The sequence below is a fragment of the Anthonomus grandis genome, chromosome 6 (genome assembly GCF_022605725.1).
Source record: "Anthonomus grandis grandis chromosome 6, icAntGran1.3, whole genome shotgun sequence".
Classification (NCBI taxonomy): domain Eukaryota; kingdom Metazoa; phylum Arthropoda; class Insecta; order Coleoptera; family Curculionidae; genus Anthonomus; species Anthonomus grandis.
In genome coordinates, this window is record NC_065551.1 from 18921201 (window position 1) to 18941904 (window position 20704).

A 20704-nucleotide genomic window follows, 5' to 3' on the forward strand; every position below is an offset into this window, starting at 1 on the left:
TGATACCTTGTCACCGATCTAAGCCATATGTCACTCAGGACATCATGAGACCTCGCTTTTCAGTTATTTTAAAAAACTTTTTTTTCGTTATTTTTTGACAACGTTTATATATGAACGAATTTAATAAATAATAAATTAATTTTCTCGGGCTTTTCCTTGGCTTCTTTTTGGCGAAAGCTTAAGACAAATTCCCGCCAGTAATAAGTCTCTTGTATTTTAATAATAAATCACAAGAGATGTCTTATCTTCGCGGCCTTTCGGAAGAAGAAACTTTAATAACGCTCCAGAGATTGCTAACGATCCAGAAAACCGCGAATAGACGCGAGCCCCTTTTGTTTTTGAAACAATTTATTTTGCTGCTTGCAGAATCTCTTGGAAAAGTGTCTTATGTAAAAGTTTTTCAACTTTTCCTTAAAAAAAAAATCCTTTATATTAATTAAAGTTTTTTACAAGTCAAGATGAACCTTGTATGTAATTTAGTTTATTTCCTTTATATAAACTTGAAATCTCATACAAGTGACGTGATGTCAACATAATAATAAAAAGCAATAATTTTTAAAGGTCATTTTGTTATATTCTCGGGTTCTTTGGCCCCAAAATCGTGATGGTTTCTGGGAAAAAAACCCGATTACGGATGGTAATTTACTTTATGGTCGTGCAATTTTATATGAATAAGTAAATAAAAGTTTTAGGAGAAACTACTGTTGAAATGAAAAAAATGAATTTGTTTGAATATAAAGTGGATGATCTTTGGAAAAAACGGATGAATTTTTCGAGTAAAAGTAGATGAAGTTTAGATATTTTTGGACTTTTTCGTTTGCATGGTTCAGTTTCCTTACTTAACGTATGAGGAATTCAATGGTTTTTCCATATTTTTTCTTTTTTTAAATATTAAAAAAAATTGGTATAAACCGATGTAATACTCTTTTCTAGCTATATTTGCACAACTTATTTTTTATAGCAACTATTGAACCAGTGTTAATAAAATTAATACTTGAACTTAATACTTAACGAGAATTTAAAAAAAATTTTTTTCGATATAACTACTTTTTTTTTAAATAAAAAAAACCTGTTTTTAAAATTGAAGTAAACCCATCAATATGGTACTAGAGTCGTAGGTAACTTTTGTTCAACTAATTTAATGGTGAAATATTTTTTTTTGTTATCGTCAATCGTATTCGCCAAATTGCAAAATAATCCTAAGAATAGCAACCAGCAGAACTCTTCTGTAGCTATTTTTATTAGGCTCATTTTTCTGTAGCAAAAACTGGACCTATGTTAATGAATTAAAAAAAAATCAAACCATTTTTTTACTAATATCAAAAAACTTGTTTAAAAATTATGATAAACTCATCGACATGGTCTCCAACTAATTGAATGGTAAAACTATCTTTTTCTATCGTCAAAAGTATTCTCAAAATTAAAATAAAATCCTAAGAATAGCGTTAAGCTTATTAAACATGGTACTCTTTTCTAGCTATTTTTGCTAGAATGTTTTACTCTGTACCTATGACAAGTATACAGCATTTTTGCACACGGGTTATGCATACGTAATTTTTATCATATTGTGATATATATTAGATGACCTAAAAATAAAAAATAAGAACAAAAAATACTTCTGAATTTCCCTTTATGTGTAAACAATGAAAATTTTAAATTAATGAAAATACATAAAAAATAAATCATAAAAAAAATCACAGAGATGACTTACTAAAAGATACACAATTATCAATTTATAATTTATTCTTCTAATAGAAGTCTTAAAATAAAGTCTAAATGTTAAAAAATGAGTAGCTCTAATTTTTCTGTCATGTTTAGTAGAAGTTTCTCTTATTAACCCCCAAATGAAGTCCCACGTCATACTTTCAGTATACTGCCCTTAGTAACGTTTCTTGAATTCCATTATATCTTGATGGAAGCGTTCCCATTGTTCTTCCAAATAGGTTCCCATATTATCTTGAAATTTATTTAATTGAGAATGTAACATATACATGTTTAGAGACATTCTACCTGCGATGATGGAAAAATTCATAATTATTTCAGTGATCAGCTCATCATAATTTTCAGCTCTATGGTTTCCAAGAAAACCATGAACTACCAACTTAAAACTGTTCCAGACTCTTTTCTCCTATCGCAATCCATAACTTTTTTAATGGGTAACTAAACGTATTTCGATCATCCTCCACTAAATTTATTTAAAAAATATTAATCCGACATGTGTCGGACATATAACATGTCTATCATCAGGGATAACAAATTAAGGGGTTTTATTAATATATCTTATAGTTCTAGTGCCTCATAAGATCTATTGACAGAACCCCTTAATTTGTTATTTCTGATGATGGACATGTTATGTGTCCGAAACATGTCGTATTAATATTTTTTAAATAAATTTAGTGGAGGATGACCGAAATACGTTTAGTTACTCATTGATCTATTAACTCCACTGCAAGAATAGACTACTTCTTCATAATTTTTTGTTTCAGGAGGATTCCATCTTTAATTTTGGCCTCTGAGAGCTTTGGAACAAAATTCTTCAAATATTTAAAACCTTCTGACTCATGGTAAAAAGCCTTTGCAAATTTTTTAATAAGACCCAATTTAATATGCAATAGCTGAATTTAATATATTTTTAGGATCGACAATTCGACTACCTAATATGGTATTTTCCCAGTTCATACTCAGTACGTATGGGCCAATGTTTTTAATGATCGCCATCATTTCTTCTATTCCACAGGCAAGGATAAGAGGAGTATTTAGTATATTTACCTCGCATTGCAGTGAGAAAATATACCATCTTAAAGTCTTCAATTACTTCTCATTTATATTTCATATATTTAATTGCAGTCAATATCCTTTTAACGCTATAATATTTTTCTTACAGTTGCACGGAATATGACAGCTAAATAGATGGAAATTTCTGTGAGCTGTCAATCAAAAAGCGCCATTCATTTGTATCACATGGAATACCAATTTCTTCAAATAAATCTTTCACGTATTTTTTAAATTTTTTTCAATACAGCCCAACAGTATAAACTATTTACACAGCTAAAGGTTACAATATTGTTTTAATAATTTATAGTAATATTCCTAAGCTTCCTATATAAAAATAAGCAACCACAAATTATTAACAGTAAAAAAATATACCTATATACTTCTGTACCCAAAACTCAAAGAGAGAAAAAAAAACATAAACAATGCAAACAGCAAAGTTTTGGATTATCCCAAAAACGCTCTTACAACTTCAGCACCAGAGCATACAAATAAATCGCAAAAGATTGTGAGATTATATTAGCGTTGTTATGCATTACATGCAGAGGTAGAATATTTGTATTTTCCTTAGTACAGTAAAAGGTTTTAGTATTCCTAAAATTTAATCGTGGTACACAAAAATGTAATTTTTCTAGCAATTCAGAACAGTCAATATCCCCACGCAGAATTCTATGCAACAACACAATTGAATCTTTGTTTTTTCCTGAACTCCAGAGATTCCACTGAGAATCGACAAAAACAGAGTCCATTTTCCTTAATGAAGAAACAAGAAAGTTCTTCACGACGTTTTCTTTGATGAAATATTCGTCGCGATGCTAATAACTCTTGAGTTTTTAATTACTTTTGGTAGATTTATTAAGTCATCGAGATCTTTAGAGTTAATAAGGTATTCTATTTTTAGTTTGATTCAACGAATTTAAAATCTACAAATATAAATGAAATGATTGGTTGCTAACTTGAGGGAGTAGTTGATTTTCCAACACAAGCGGAGCAGGTACAGGATTTTTTCTGTATGTCGTATTCTAGCGGATGTCGATGGTAGATCAGGATAATATATTTTCTTTGAAGTTTTACCTTTTATTGAATTCACAATGCAAAAATAAGTATGTGTGATGATCATTGCGTTCCCTCCAAATTCTAGGCTCTGCTAATTTTATGGCTATTTTTTCACCTCGTACCAACCTACAATAAAACATCACGTATTATAACCTAATTAGTCTTATTACAAAATAGTAAATACAATAAAAAAGATAAAATAAGCTCACTGTCCAGAATGTATCTAGATGTGTCTATCTGAATGTAATAGTTACCTTAAACTTAACCGAGACACATGTGGAGCCCATTTTTTATCTTGATTTTTAACAGGAAGGTGGAACTAAGCTTGATATGCTTCGCAAATCTTTGAATTCGTAGTTGAATCACACTTTTTCTCTTACTTTAATAAATTCGCCGCAAATAAAGCAAAATGAGTCAGCGTCAAAACTTCTCGAAGCCATTTTGTACAGCTTGATATAGCGAAAAAAATATGAAATACGTTATTCCACTGTAATATGCAAACACATACTGTAGTGTAGTTCACAACAAGCAACGCAAGAAGCATTACCCTTCGCAGTCCTACCGCTCTTGCGACAGCGATAGCGCAAAATTAAAAAATGCACAAATTGTTATATAACTTCTTAAAATGTAAATTTTTCGATTTTTAATTGCATTTTTTAAATATATTTGCTTATATAAAATCAAAATTTATTAATCCCAACCCAACCCATGCGCAAAAGTTTTTTTTTGGTGAATTAAACCTGTATTTATAAAACTTAAAAAAAAATTAAAATTTTTTTCCAAAATCAGAAAACTTGCTTAAATATTATGGTGAAGCCATCGACATGATACTTGTGTTCAGCTATTTTGTCCAACTAATTTTTTCAGCCATCAATTTTATTCCAAAAAAAAACTAAAAATGGCCGCACACCCATCGACAGGCTACTTATTTTCATCTATTTTGCCCAACAAATTAAACGGTAAAATAATTTTTTCTAAATCTTGAATCATGTTCATAAAAGCTGGTTCAAACTCCTCCTAAGCATATTACGATGGTACCTTTATTAAATGTAATTTTTATAATTATTATATTCCATTTTTTTTAATATAAAACAATAATATAGTTTGTTCACCCGATGATTACATGGTGTGAAACAACAAAACTTTTGTATCCTCTCGCACACCAATTTACCCATAATCACTTAGTTTTTCATTGTTCTTTTTTGACGTAATGGTAATTATACGATGTATCCTTGAGAACATTCGTTATTAATGGCATCATTAAAAACACAACGCAAATAAATTACTATTTGTCTTAAATTATATATGATTAGTATTTGTTTAACAAATACCTTTTAGGAACGTCAATCACCCCATATATTAGGCTAATTTTAACTGGGCTAGTAAAAATAAATCACCGAACCAAACTTAACCGAGAGACTTCCCTTAAGAGCACTTTATGTAATCAATTTGCTTCGAACTTCCGATCCAGATCATAAACCAATTTTGCCAGGAAATTGTGAACTACTTGTGCCCGATTTGATTTCCTCGAGAACTTCGCAACATTGACAAATAATAATGTAGGTAACTTTTTTGTTCCCGCACAACGACGAAAAGTTTTATTGAATAAAATATATTTTTTAAATTGAAGATCGTTCATTCTATATGTCTTATCGATTACATCTTTGCCGCTGGGACTAGAAATGACTGAATAAATTAATAAATAATTAATTTGAATGCGTAAACCACAAATTAATTATTTATTGTGAAGTTTCCATCACGTCGGACCTAATCCTTGGCTTTTAAGCCTAAAAATGCAAAAACCTCTTTGGCATGGGTTCATGTATAATTCATTAATGCCTCTATAATGGACAGGCCAGCAGATCTCGCTGACTTAAAGTTAGTGTTGCGGAAAATTCGTTAATGTGTTGGTCTTTTGGGGACACTGGAATTATTTAATTATGTTTACGAAGTTTTACTAGGACACAATTACGACATTTAGATTAACAAAATCTTTTCTACGGCAAAGAGTTAACATTTTGTTTCAACTTACAGTAGTGGCGTAAATATTTTTTTAACAAGTTTACTATTTTAAAATGAAAATAAAAACTTTCTTAAAAATTTAAATAAACTCATCGAAAAGAGTACCATTCTTTTCTAACTAATTTTTCCTAAATAGTTTAGTAGTAAAATCAGATTGTTGGTGCTACTGACGTTTTGATAATAATAAAAATAATCTTAAAAAAATTAATACTCAATAAACACGCTACTAAATATTTTCCACGCGATATAACTACGCAAAGCAAGCAAAGATAAAAACAAGTAACCCGGCGTTTAGACAGAAACTAGCAAATCATCTAGAAACACAAAAATAAAAAATTACCTATACATGAACCAAAGCATGGTTTTTAGTCGGAACCAAAAGTTCCCAGTTCGACAGCATATGCAGGACTTCTGGGTTAATATTTGGAAAAATAAGGTGAAGCATTTGGATGAAGCATATTGGATTAAAAACGAACTAGAACTTACAGACAGTATTCCAGAAATGAAAATTAATATAACTACAGAAGCCGTGTAAATCGCGCCAGAAAAGTTAGACACCTCCAGGTATAGATGCATTCCATAATTTTTGGTGGAAAAAAATAGCTAGTATGCACTTCAGACTAGCAGTTATGTTTCAGATAGCCATAAATGACCCAATCACAATCCCAAAGTTTTTTGTATCATGTAGGATATAAATTTTCTTTAAGACTGGAAGTCACAAAGATCCCAAAATGTACATGCCTTGCATGATATTTACAAGATATTAACATCTATCCTTAGCACCAAATTTTAGTATACCTAAAACAGAATCAAATCTTGGGATAAGAACAGAATGGATGTAAAGAAGTAGTAGAAGATGTAAAGAACTGCTTGTTATCGATAACATTATAACTAGCCAAGCAAAAGTTAAAAGAAGAAATGTGTCGATAACCTAGATCGACTACAAAAAAAGCTTTTGACTCAGTCCCACGTCCTTGGCTTAAATGCTTGAGTTATACAAGATTCGTCATTATACGTTTCTTAAGATTAATATGGGAACCTGAAGAACAACTCTTTATATTAAAACATACAGGGTGTTACAAAATTTGGTGCAAATATTTTAAGAGCGTGTTGCTGGAGTTAAAATAAAACTTTTTTTCCTATAAACATGTGTCCTAAAATGGTTAGGACACTAAGAAGCTAAAGCCCGCGCAAATTGCTTGAATTGGAACACTGACTACAGTTATGCGTTAAATCTTTTGAAAATTTGCAAGTCCCTTTTTTTTGTATCCTTTTGACATTTTCCCTTTCAAAATTAGTGTAAACCAAATTTTAGGGAAGAACTTTGGGGGGCTTATCCTTATGAAGACCCATATCTTATGTTACCAATAAAATAATTAAGTCTAGAACACCATCTAATTAGCCATGAAAAAATATAAAATTATCCTTTTTTGCAATTTTTTGATAAAAAGAATTTGATTTGACAAAAATTAAAGCAGTCACGGCTCATTTCGTTTCTTCTTAGTTAATAGCTTAATGGGGTTTAATGTTTCCTTTTCGTTTATAAGCGATTTTCTCAAAAACGCTTAATTATATCGAAAAAATGCAAGAGATGAAAATTTTAGATTTTTTGATGGTTAACTAGATGGTGTTTCTAGGTTTTCATTTTTTTTTTATCGGAAACATAAGATATGGGCCATCAGAAGGGTGAGCTTCCCTGAATCACTTCCTAAAATTGGATTTACATCATTGTTGGGACGGAAAATAAAAAGAGCATCCAAAAAATATAAAACAAATTGGGGACATACAAATTTTAAGAAGATTTGAGGCATTACTGTAGTTATACTGTTTCAAATATTCGATTTTCTTTAAGAAATTTGCGTGGGCTATAGCTCTAAGGGGACGCATCTTAGAATACATGTTTATAACACCCTATATAAAACAGATGAGATTAAAATCCGAAGAGGCATCTTCCAGGGCGACAGCCTATCCTGTCTGGTTTGGCTTAGCTCTGAATCCACTAAGTAAAATTCTTTCTCATCTGTTCTATATCTAGGACCTCAAGTACTACGCCAAAAACCCTAAACAGCTTCAAAGTACTCTTGAGCTTTTAGCAGTACCATACCAGGTATGAGCTTTTAGCAGTACCATCAAGATAAAAATGGGTGCTACCATGTACTTAGATGAAGGCAAAGTTGTAAGATATGAAAATATTTAACGAGAATCGCAAATTTCGGACAAGAAGACAGTTATATATACATATATACACGTATATATAATTATCTAGGACTTAAGCAAGGTCTAAATATAAAACAAAAAAGTAGCCAAGAAAAAACAAAACATATATTGCCAGAAAGAGTTAATATGAGATTATATTATGATATTCTTTAAAAGAGTTATTAAAAGAGTTAATGTGTTAAAAAACCTACCTGAACACTAAAAACATAATGAAACCTATACGCTAAAGTAGCATATACTTTTGGTGTAATAAACAGGATGAATACAGACCTTCAAGTATTAGATGAATTAGTGCAACTTACAACGCTAACAAAACACCAAATGCACCACCCAACCTCAGCAATAGAACGACTGTACTTACCTAGAAAAGAAGCGGAAATGACAATGAAACCGAAAACTAAATTACAAGCAAAAATTTACCGTTCTACCGCCACCTGATTGTTCTGGACATCCATTTATTGACGCTGAATCTAGGGAAAGCACTGCCCGAAACAGAAAATTAAAGAAAACTGGCAGCAGAAAATAATGCATGGCAGATTTTTTCAGTGTCCGCCAAGAAAATGCAGATCTTGAATCATCCATACTTAGCTGACTCAAGGATTTTCCCATGGAGTGCATTATCATGAGAATGATAATGCACTCCATGTAATACGGGACCAAGTATTTCCAACAAGATGTTATGAAAAAAACACCTTGAAAAGCAAAATAGAAAACACCAGATGCAGATTTTGCAAAGCTGAAGAGGAATCAATCAAGCATATAACATCAGCATGTAAGGTTTAGGTTTAGCTTTAAAGGTCTGCACCACATAGTTATGCTTTATGATGCATATCTTGTGGATCGGTTTTAAAAATCGCGAAGTCCTTAATGTTTATATTATGATTTTTTATTACTAATGTTGTTGCTTAAATATTTAACAAATAAAAACAATTTGGTTTGATTTGATATAACCAACTGACACCAACTGCCTATCTTAGTCGGCATAGCGGTCTAGGCAAACCTCTCCACCTTGCAATTTTTCAGCAACTTATCTAGGGCTAAAAATCCTAGAGGAAACGAACCAAAATGCCATAATAGTTTGCTTGTTTTAGATTTCGCAGTTGCAGTTAATAGTTGTTTTAGATTTCGCAGTGCCCCTTGATGAAAACATAGGTAGGGCATACAATCAAAAACACCAAAAATACAGACCGCTGGATAACGAACTGAAATAAATCTGGGGATCAAAACTAATTGAAATAAAAGCGATTGTAATTCCCTGCAATGGTATTGTTTATGCTAAACATAAAGAACATTTAAAAGAACTTAACACACATACGTCAATACTTACCAATATGCAAAAAGCGGTAGTCTTAAATAGAACTACCGCTATAATCCGACGAACACTTTCAACCTAAAAAACAAAGCATTTTAAGTCTTGTAACTGAGCTCCCGGCTAAATATTCTAAACACCCCACAAGCGTGAAAAATAGAATCTTAGAACATTGAAAGGCTAGAATTAGCACTGCCATGGAACTATGGGCAGTTTGTTTGCTTGCGATATCTCTGATGCATCGATGCCAATTACTTATGTAGAAATGGCACAAAAAACACACATATCATAAAACATTGTCACTTATTTTGACAGGCGCAAAAGAATATTATTCCTCTTCAATAAAATATGAAGCTTTTTATTTCGTAAAATATGATAAGATAGTCTATAAAGCAGTCAACGTTTAATGTTAAATGAATGTATATAACGTATATTAGAGAAAAAGGCAACAACATCGCAACGCCGCTCGAGCGCCACTGACACAAGTAATCTTCACCATTGACGTCGTCAAAAAATATTTACGTGATAAATATTTATTATTAATAGATTATATGCTTCAAATTATGTAAAAAATATTACCGTTTGTGAACTCTTTATGCGTTACGTACTTCGGAACTTAAATATTTTATATCTATTATAGATTTCTTAATAAGTTTTTATTATTCTACGTTTGTGACGACGGTTGTCTCTTGATATGAATTTAGGACAATATCGGTATATATTTACTTTAATTATATATTTACTAAAAGATCGTTTTACTATCGTAACAATTAACTAAAACACTGAAATGACTCAACCTTTTTCCTTTTTTAACCAAAAACTAAAGAAAAAACACAGAACTTCACAAATGCCGAATCTAAACATAAAGCCGTTTGCCAAGATGATATTTCACAAGATGACAGCAGCTTTTACCTGCGGTGTTGCCATTTCAAATTTTTTAGAAGCGGTTTTAGGAATAAGAATGTTAATAATTTCTCTTTTGCTTTGAAGATGTTATTTTTGCGTTTAGCATATCTATTTCTACTTTTTATTTTTAAAATAAAAACGTCAATAAGTTAAATTAACATTATGATAAGTGTTGATATATGGCTGAAAATTTCCTCTTCTGAAAATGCGTGTAAACTTGACAACAGAGAATCGATGAATATATTTATAAACAAAACACCCCCCTGGCCCCTGTGCACATGTTGAACTCAAACAAAGTTGTTGTTTACTAATTCTAGCCTTTCAATGTTCTAAGAATAAAATAATAATAATAATAATATAAATGACTTTATTATCACCAAACAATGCTACGCTACATAGGCGATGTCTAGCTATACGCTGCTCTATTTAACCTAAAATACAAAAAAAAATTATAGATAAAAAATTATATATAAAAAAGCCTGGAATCTGTACGTATTACCTAAAAAAAATTGAGAACGGAAATATCATAACATAATATTAAAAAGAATTTAAAAACAAAAAGAAACACTACCAGATTACCCGTACACTTAATTGATTATTGAAATAAAATTCTCACATTTTTTTACAAATGTACTTTCTGCCAAAAGAAAGACTAAGAAATCTTAAAAATTTGAATAAACCCATCGGCATGGTACTGTTTTATAGCTCATTTTTTGCAACTAATTTAGTAGTAAAATCAGATTTTTGATAATACTAACAGTTTATAAAAATTTTCGTAAAATCGTAGAAAAACCAAAAAAAATGGAATAATGTCATCGACATAGTACTGTTTTCTAACCAATTTTTTCCAAATAATTTAGCAGTAAAATCAGATTTTTGGTGCCACTAACAGTGTTACCAAAATTCTAAAAAATGGAAAAAATTCGGCGATATGGTATTTGTTTTAAGCAGATTTTTTTAACTAATTTAATAAAAGATTCAGAGCCTCTGATGGCTATTCCAAAATAACAAAACAAATCTTAAAACATGGACAGGAATATGGAACTCTTAATAGTAACAACTACTTTAATAGTTAAATCCGATTTTCGATGCCACTAACCGTTTTCCCAAAATCACAAAAAAATTGGTATAAGCCCATCGACATGATACTCTTTTCCAGCCAATTTTTGCTAACCAATTTAGTAAGTTTTAATTTGGGTTTTTCCAATATCACTCTTATTAGTACAATCATCACATCCTCCAACAAATTTTTTAATGGATAAAACAACATTATATCCATGTTTCGATCATCACCACTAATAAAAGATCAAATTACGGATAGTTGAAACTGAACTGATAGACTTTTTTCATGTTCCAGGTAGCGATAAATGCCTACATCCCATACCTGTGCCTCCTAGCGGTCACCATAACGTCAGTTCTTGCCTCAATTTGCCCAGATAACCAGTACCTGAATGCTAATGAACAGATTTGTATGAATTGTACGGAGTGTTCGCAAGGATCGGTGGTGTTGAGGCCGTGCGAATTGCACAGAGATACACTTTGCGGTCCGATTATTGATATATTAGGAACGGGTAGCGGAAACCACCATAGGCACCACCATGAGAAACACCGACACGAGAAGCATCGAAGAAAAGAGGAGGAGATTATCTGGAGGCTAGTATATATTAGATTAGGGAAGAATTTATGTTTTCAGACCAGGGATTTGACAGATACAATATTATTTTTATTTTAAACGATTCGCTTACTTAAAAAAGCGAGGAATGACGAGGCAGGCTCACAAGGCGCACTTTTTTCTTAGGCATTATGCTTGTAGTGCTTCCAATCAGTTAATTCAAGCTGCATTATATAGCAAATTAAGCAATAAATGCAAACCGAACGAATTTACCTTCATGGAGTTGACAATAACTAATCGTTTTGTTTCGTTCCATCGAGCACCGTTGACGATAAATTTCATAAGGCCGTGATTTTTTTTTTTTTAATGAGCCAACGACCAATGGCAAATGCCCATTTAAATACGAGAATAATGATTTCTCCGATTGCATTGTTATTTATATATCGATTTGGTGTATTGTAACCTACGCGACCAGTTCGATATTTCAACGAAAATCGGGTTGAAGTGGGTCAAACTCCAACCAGCCAGCCAGGTGATGGTTTTGTAAATGGTGGTCGACCATTTAGTAGTGAATAACAATTATTACACGGACGATTTAGAAACGCGCGCTCTGCATATTAATCTTTTTTTTCTTTTTTTTTTGGTGAATTAAGTGCTTGTGTTTCTGTTCTGTTAGTGAATATTTTAAGTGATGTAAGTGCCCGATGTAAATTTTTGTCACCATCAATAGGCAAGAATTGCGTAATAGTAAAGACGCCAAAGCGTTTATTTACATCAGTTTAATGCGCTATGTCGGCACTTACGAAATTTTATTGAAATTCTTGTTTAGGCTGCCAAGAAATTTTCATTCCTTGAAACTTTTTAAGAAAATCGCTAAAGAAAAATTAAACGGAGTTGCGCGGTATTGAGCAATCCAACTAAAGGTTAAGAGTGAGACATGTTAGTTTACGTCATCCCTGCTTTAAATTTCTATGGTACTACTACTTTTCGTATCATATGATAATAGTGCCAACACGATCAGTCATACGAGTATGCCCGATTGTAATTACTCAATTGTCAGGCCTTCCAGGCTTTTCGAGTAATTTGTTTTCTATTCCAGGAGTTTTAAACAATTTTTTATATCTTACAATTATTCAGTCAATTTTTTTAAGTGTTCCTGGCAATTGGTGTATTTTTTATACGTTCGAGATTTTGTCGTTATTTTTATTTTGTTTGAGGTATTTCATGTTTGCGAGGCTTTTGATGTCAATTCTTGTTCTACTCCAGGCATTTGAGGTTATTTTCATATTTTTATGAATTTCGAATAGTAATTAATATCTTTCAGATGTTTGGAGTTTTTTTTTATATTTTTTTTCTAAACTTTTCGATGCAATATTTTTAAAGTTCTTCAAGGTAAACTTTTACGATTCTCCATGTTTTAAAGTCTTTTAGAGTAAATTTTTCCAGACTTTGTAGTATAATTTTTTATTCAATTTTCATATTTCCCAAGTTTCTGAACTCAATTATGATTGTACTGCAGCACATTTTTTAAAAATAATGTCATTCGACGCCAGTTTCCATATCATCCAGGCATTCTTCCAGTGTTGTAAAAATCCTAATTAGCCCATTTTTAAAATAAGAGTCCAACATTTCTTTTTACATCTCTAAGAAAGATCAGCGTGATTTTTGTTTGGGTTTTCAGAATTCCAGTGATGCAGAAAAGGCAGTTCTTGAACAGTATTATAAATACATCGAGAAACAAAATCTATCAAGGCAAGAAAAAGAAAGTGATACAAAATCTGATGATGAAAACGTAATCCTTTTATTATAAACTGAGTGTGTATAATATGGCCTTATACGAAATGCAACGTACTGATGGTTTTTCTTTTACATGTCATGCTAACAGAGGTCCCAACGAAATAGGTTCCTATGTCGGCACTTACGAAATTTTATTGAAATTCTTGTTTAGGCTGCCCAGAAATGTTCATTCCTCGACTTTTTAAGATAATCGCTAAAGAAAAATTAAACAGAATTTCTTTATGGGTTTTTCATTACGATATTACGTGGTATTGAGCAATCTAACTAAAGGTTAAGAGTGAGACATGTTAGTTTACGTCATCCCTGCTTTAAATTTCTATGGTACTACTACTTTTCGTATCATATGATAATAGTGCCAACACGATCAGTCATACGAGTATGCCCGATTGTAAGGACTCAATTGTTAGGCCTTCCAGGCTTTTCGAGTAATTTGTTTTCCTATTCCAGGAGTTTTAAACAATTTTTTATATCTTACAATTATTCAGTCAATTTTTTTATGTGTTCCTGGCAATTGGTGTATTTTTTATATGTTCGAGATTTTGTCGTTATTTTTATTTTGTTTGAGGCATTTCATGTTTGCGAGGCTTTTGATGTCAATTCTTGTTCTACTCCGGGCATTTGAGGTTATTTTCATATTTTTATGAATTTCGAATAGTAATTAATATCTTTCAGATGTTTGGAGTTTTTTTTTAAATATTTTTTTTCTAAACTTTTCGATGCAATATGTTTAAAGTTCTTCAAGGTAAACTTTTATCATTCTCCATGTGTCAAAGTCTTTTAGAGTAAATTTTTCCAGACTTTGTAGTATAATTTTTTATTCAATTTTCATATTTTCCAAGTTTCTGAACTCAATTATGATTGTACTGCAGCACATTTTTTAAAAATAATGTCATTCGACGCCAGTTTCCATATCATCCAGGCATTCTTTCAGTGTTGTGAATCCTAATTACCCAATTTTTAAAATAAGAGTTTAACATTTCTTTTTACATCTCTAAGAAAGATCAGCGTGATTTTTGTTTGGGTTTTCAGAATTCCAGTGATGCAGAAAAGGCAGTTCTTGAACAGTATTATAAATACATCGAGGAACGAAATCTATCAAGGCAGGAAAAAGAAAGTGATATAAAATCTGCTGATAAAAACGTAATCCTTTTATTATAAACTGAATGTGTATAATCTGATCTTATACGAAATGCAATGTACTGACGATTTTTCTTTTACATGTCATGCTAACAGAGGCGCCAACGAAATAGGTTCCTGTTTGTGGTACTATTTAGTGAATTTAGATGCCAATGCTTCTGCTAGTCTAGATGTCATCTTTTAGAGTGACAATTGTGTTGAGCAGAATACAAGTATATTTATTTCTCCTTTATATACTATTCATGCTGTATCAACTTTGAATAATGTTAATTCAATATCACATAAATTCTGCAAGAAAGCAAGTAAGTAAGTGGGCGACCACACACATTCTGTTATTGAACGTTCAATAAAAACTTTAAAAGGGCATTACTTATTTACCTACCTAAGCAGTATATGTCAATAATATAGCAAGCAAAAAATCAAGGCAAACCATTTAAAGTTGAGGAATTGTCTTTCAAGGATTTCTTTAAGCTAAAGGAACTTGTTCAAGGTATTAGAATAAAAGAATCTTTTAAAAATAATAACGGCGATCCTGTTCAGCTAAATGTCATCTCTGCTTTAAAGATTGGAAAAAAATCCAAATAAAATTCTTTATAAAACTTTCTGGACTCAAGTAATTTACTAGCTCTACCTCATATACAGCTAAGGGTTAAGTGCATAAGAATTTTACTTTACGTCAACAAATATCAGTTATTAAGTTTATTGATATCATTATTTCTTCTGGCAACACTGCGAATATGATTAGTATACGGCTCCAAGTCATCTCAACAGCCAGTGTTGCCAGATAAGTTGATAAATCTATTATTATTTTTAGGTTTGGTGACGAGGTTCAGGGTAAAACCCTCCCACCTGCGGCACTGGAGGTGGCCAGTTCGGAGGCGCCCTTTTCCAGTGCCGAAACCCTCGTCTGGGATTGGCAGGCGATCGCGTTAACTTCGGCGGTGTTCGCGTGCATCCTGTTTTTTCTTGTGATCACCCTGTATTCTTTGCATCAGGCCCGTCAATGGCGGCGACTTAAAGAAAACTTCGAAGCTGGTAAGTACGATTAAATCAAGTTATAACCTAAAGAATTTCAACGAAATTTTTCATAAAAATTAGTGCGACATTGCCAACATGTCTCCTTTTTCTAAATTGTCAATTTATGATTCATAAAGCGATGTTATTAGCACTGCACTCCTTAAAAAAGAGCAAATGTTACAATTGATAGTTTGAAGAAAAAAAAAAGCATTTTTTCTAGAAAATTTGTTTTTTGAATTATAATTTTTTACAGAAAAAATGCTTATAAATAGACCTTTACTTGGTGTGAAACTTGATTTTAAATTACTCTATTGCTTCTATTTGAATAAAAACAAAGCAAATGTTTTAAATGTTCTTCTTTCGAGGTTCAGAGTAAAGTGTTAGCAAAAAGGGCAAATGTTATATTTTCTAAACATTCGCTGTTCTTTTTAATCAATACTATAATACTCAACTAGATTAACAAATTATTAAAAAAGCGTAAGAGTAAAACAATAAACAAGAAACACTTCCCAGCTTTTGAAAAAGTTTGTTTGTTTTATTTTTTATTTTTTATTATTTTCAAACTTTATTACTTTCAAAAAATATTTATGAAAAAAACACTCTTCCTATTTTATATTATATATAAATTTAACAGAAATTGCAAGCAATTAAATATTCTCTACGACGACAAAAGCAGCTGAAATAAAAATTGATTTTATACAGCGGTTTAAAAAAAATTAATTTATATTTATATATAAAAGACACAAGTAGTAGTACTATTCAGTAAAATATACATATATTTTGTTTATCTGATAGAATGTCCGTATCTTTTAATGCTCCATGTGGTTTGATCATAGTAGCTACTTTTTGAATAGACATATTAGTGAATCTTCGGTACCGCCATATTTTATTTAAAAAAACAATTTTTTGAACCATAACAGTTACTTCCTTGATATCTTTGTTGTATGTATATATATATATATTTAATTTTTGTAAATGATAACTTAAAACGTTGCCATTTAAAAAAAAAATGATAATTCATAACCTTAACAATCGGTATTGTTTTTGTAGAACTTCTGACATAGGCATACATATTTTTTTGTCCCTTAGTTTTTATTTCAATTATGTGGTGCAATGAATCAGCAGCCGTGAAATATGGACTGCTTCAAAATAACACATTGATATTGAATCAGCACTTATTTCATGACTTTTAATTGAAAAAACAAGGCAAAAAATAAGCATCAATTTTTATTTTGAGATGTGCAATTGTCATACCAAATTATTATTTCTTTATTATCTCGAATATATTTGGTGAAAAATGCGTGATATATACGTATGATGTCTTCTTTTTTTTTCAGCCTGAAATAGCTTCATGCCATAATGCTGCAAAATATCCTACTGAAAATATCCTACATCCTTGTCTTATTAAAAGTGATTAAATGAGAAGTTAAATATTGCTTTTTTATACATGTCTTTTATTGGCCCCATTAATTCCCCACTGTCATTTTTTTTAATTTTTTGACACAGTTTATATTTATCGCGAGCTTCCCTTACCCTTTTAATATGCTTTATGTATTTGGCACACCTTTCACAATCCAAAGCTACCTCATCACTAGAATGTGCTGATCGATGTATTTTATTTTCTGGGGTTTCGTATTCTTTATGGCCTAGATGAGTAAATACTATATTCAATACTTTTGTCACGATATGGCGATAGCATTCGTAGCTACATGACTTAGGTCTATAAATTGCCAGAAAACTCTCATGCATGGCTGCTATTGTGAAAGCTTTTTTAATCTAGCTGTCTCAGCCTTAGAATGTAGATATATCTTTCTTTTCTATTTCCTGACTTTGCAGCAAAAAATCGGTATCTAAGGACGATGATTCTAAATTGTTTTCCTCTGCAGGATCTTGATTTTCATTCGACTGTTAAAATTTATGATGCCCTCAGATGTTTTTTCCAGATCAAATGTTATACAATTTACCACTGTACAACTTTCAAAGCTTGTAATACTTGTATTCACTTTTAAATTATCTTGATTCTCTGAGAATAAATGAGTCTAGTGTTTGTGTCAGAAACAAATCACTTATGTCAAACACTAAAGGATCTAAACCATTTAATGTTGTATGCAAAATTAATTTTTTTTTAAATTTTTGTACGTTATCTAAATGCATTTAAGGTAAATTTAAATTGATTATATAAAAATAATATTACTTATATTAAATAATACTAATATTAGATTTTTTGTCAAACAAAATTTGCATTTTCTATTGCATCACATTCACATGCTGATGGTGATTATTTTCTAGCGCATCCTAAAACTTTGATTTAGTTAAACTCGAATACTTAAAATTCACTAGCTCATAGTTTTGGATGTTTTACTTAAAGTAAAGGGAAGTTTCTGGAATAAAGGAAATTACGACTTTTTTGTACATACTAAAGTAAAGATACCTGCCAATTAAGTTTTAAAAATTAATTATAAAAAAAGGTAAAAAAAAGCCGACACATGGATTTGTTAAAAAAAAAGGTTTTTTTTCCGGTTTAAAATCTACATTTAAGTAAGAAAAAAGGGGCACAATTTCGGTAAAAACTTTATGTTCTGTAAAGTACTTACTAAGAAATTTAAAAAGAAGGGTATGATATGCCCCGTATAGGTAGCAAACCCATATATATAGTCTTTCTTAAAATTTTCATATAAATAAAGCCTTAAAGATAGTAAAAATTTTAAACATGTAAAAAACCAAAAATCGAAAATTTGTAACATTGGCTCTTTAGCATAAGGAAGGCACAGCATTTTTCTTTAAAATTTGGAAAATCCTGGAATTTTTAATTTCAGGAAGATAATACTACTGTAGATAATAATAAATTTCTCATTGCGATAAGTTGGCAACAACGATAAGTTGATCACTGAGTAGCTTTGGCGCTATTACCAAGAGATATATCCGTTTCCCAAAATTTCAATTCAAATTTAAAAACATATAGTAAGAACGTCACATTCTAAGGACGTGAGTAAAGGTGGGAATTTTTAGTAAAATATGCGAGCCTAAGCGCCAGTATATCCAATTATTACCTAAAAAATTTTAATTAAACGTCAATACTTTTAAATATTCTAACACATTTCACTTTTTAATCGTCATATGAATCGCCTTGAAATGCTTATAAGAGACGACGAGCACCATTTTAAAATGAGTTCGTTGATCTCAAAATAATACTTTCACCATAATAAATATTTAATAATTAGACATCATACCATAATCAATTCATTAGACACATTTGACATGCTTTCAATATTTCGCCATGCGCCTTACATTTCAAACTATCCCTGATTTAACACAGATCGTTCAGAGAGCATAAGGAACATTCCATAAAACATCATTTCCTGAATATTTCGTAGTTATGGTTAAACAATTTTTATGAGGAAAATGTGTTATCTTTTTGCCCTTATGGCAAATAGATAACAATTGCGTTAATGTCTCTTGTGATCTGGTGCAGGTTTTTGACTAAGCTAAACATGAAATTCTGCTCTGGATCTTTAGTGCTATGACGTCAATGAGTAATTCTATCCTTCTTTCCTTAAAAATAATCGCTAATGGAGTCTTCATGGATCTTCGAAACCTCCAAATGTTTAACTCTAATTCTTTTTCTTCTTCTTAAGCTTTATTCAAATTGCTTATGAGTTGGCCGTATACGGTACAGTTTACTATGCTCCAAATTAAGATATCAATCCTTTCCATGTCGTGAGCCGTTTTTCTATAAGCAAAAAGTCACAATATCATTGCGATGAAAACGTATGGATCCGATCGATTTTAATTATGAAAGCGTGTTTTCCCCGGCAAACATCGCGCTAACAGAATCGGTAAATTGACGGGAAAAGTGCCTATTTTAACGACCAAATTGTCACTAACTGGAAATTGTCCATATATCTTCGTTTTATCGTGGACGGACGCATTAATTTCCCTGGCCTGTTAATATCCATAGCAGTGGTAGAGCGCCACTACGGAACTACGAATTATTTTCTGTTTCAATATTCACACAAGTTTTAAAACTTAAAAAAATTGTTCCAGTCTTAGACTATCAAATTCTTTACAAATGTTGCTTTAGGATCGAACTAATATAAATAAAAGTTTTGGAATTATCGGGCTCTTTTGGTTGTTGTGTCTAAGAACGACACCATCTTCAAGGTAATCAATTTAACAATTAATTATCTTGAAGAATAATTAATCTATTTTCATGATATTTATCTTACGAATTAATTAGACTATTTTCACATTATAAGAAGCATGTTATTGAGTAGAGTATTCTTTACAAATGTTAGTTAAGGGTGAAAGATAAGTTAACATTTCTGAAATATTCACCATTTTTGGTAGTGGTCTCTAAGATTGACGTCTAATCTTCAAAGTGACCACTCAAGTCAAAAGGCATTACCTTAAAGAATAATTAAAGCATTTTCATAATATAAAGAACTAAAAATTGGGTAGATTATTTTTTACAAATGCTGCTTAGTAGCCAAAGCCACGTAAGTAAAAGTTTTGGAATTATCGAGCTCTTTTGGTGGTAACGTCTAAGAACGACGTCTGATCTTCAAGGTGACTACACACTTTAAAGAGCTTTTATCTTACAAAGTAATTGGACTTTTTTCACATTATAAGAAGCATATTATTGGGTACAGTATTTCTTACAAATGTTGGTTAAGGGTGAGAGCAATATTTAAGTTAACGTTTCTGAAATATCCACCATTTTTGGTAGTGGTATCTAAGATTTACGTCTAATCTTCAAAATGACCGCTCACTTTAAAGGGCATTATCTTAAAAAATAATTGGAATATTTTAATAATACTAAGCATGATACTGGGTAGAGTATTTTTTACAAATATTCCTTA

The 20704-nt window shown here is 31.1% G+C and overlaps 1 protein-coding gene across 1 annotated transcript in view; it reads left to right on the forward strand.

Moving 5' to 3' along the window:
* Positions 1 to 20704, forward strand: part of LOC126737130 (tumor necrosis factor receptor superfamily member wengen) — a 108918-nt gene that overhangs the window by 35356 nt on the left and 52858 nt on the right. Inside the window, exons 2-3 of the mRNA XM_050441879.1 lie at positions 11640 to 11935; positions 15643 to 15863. Coding sequence (XP_050297836.1) covers positions 11640 to 11935; positions 15643 to 15863 — 517 coding nt within the window. The remainder of the gene's footprint in view (positions 1 to 11639; positions 11936 to 15642; positions 15864 to 20704) is intronic.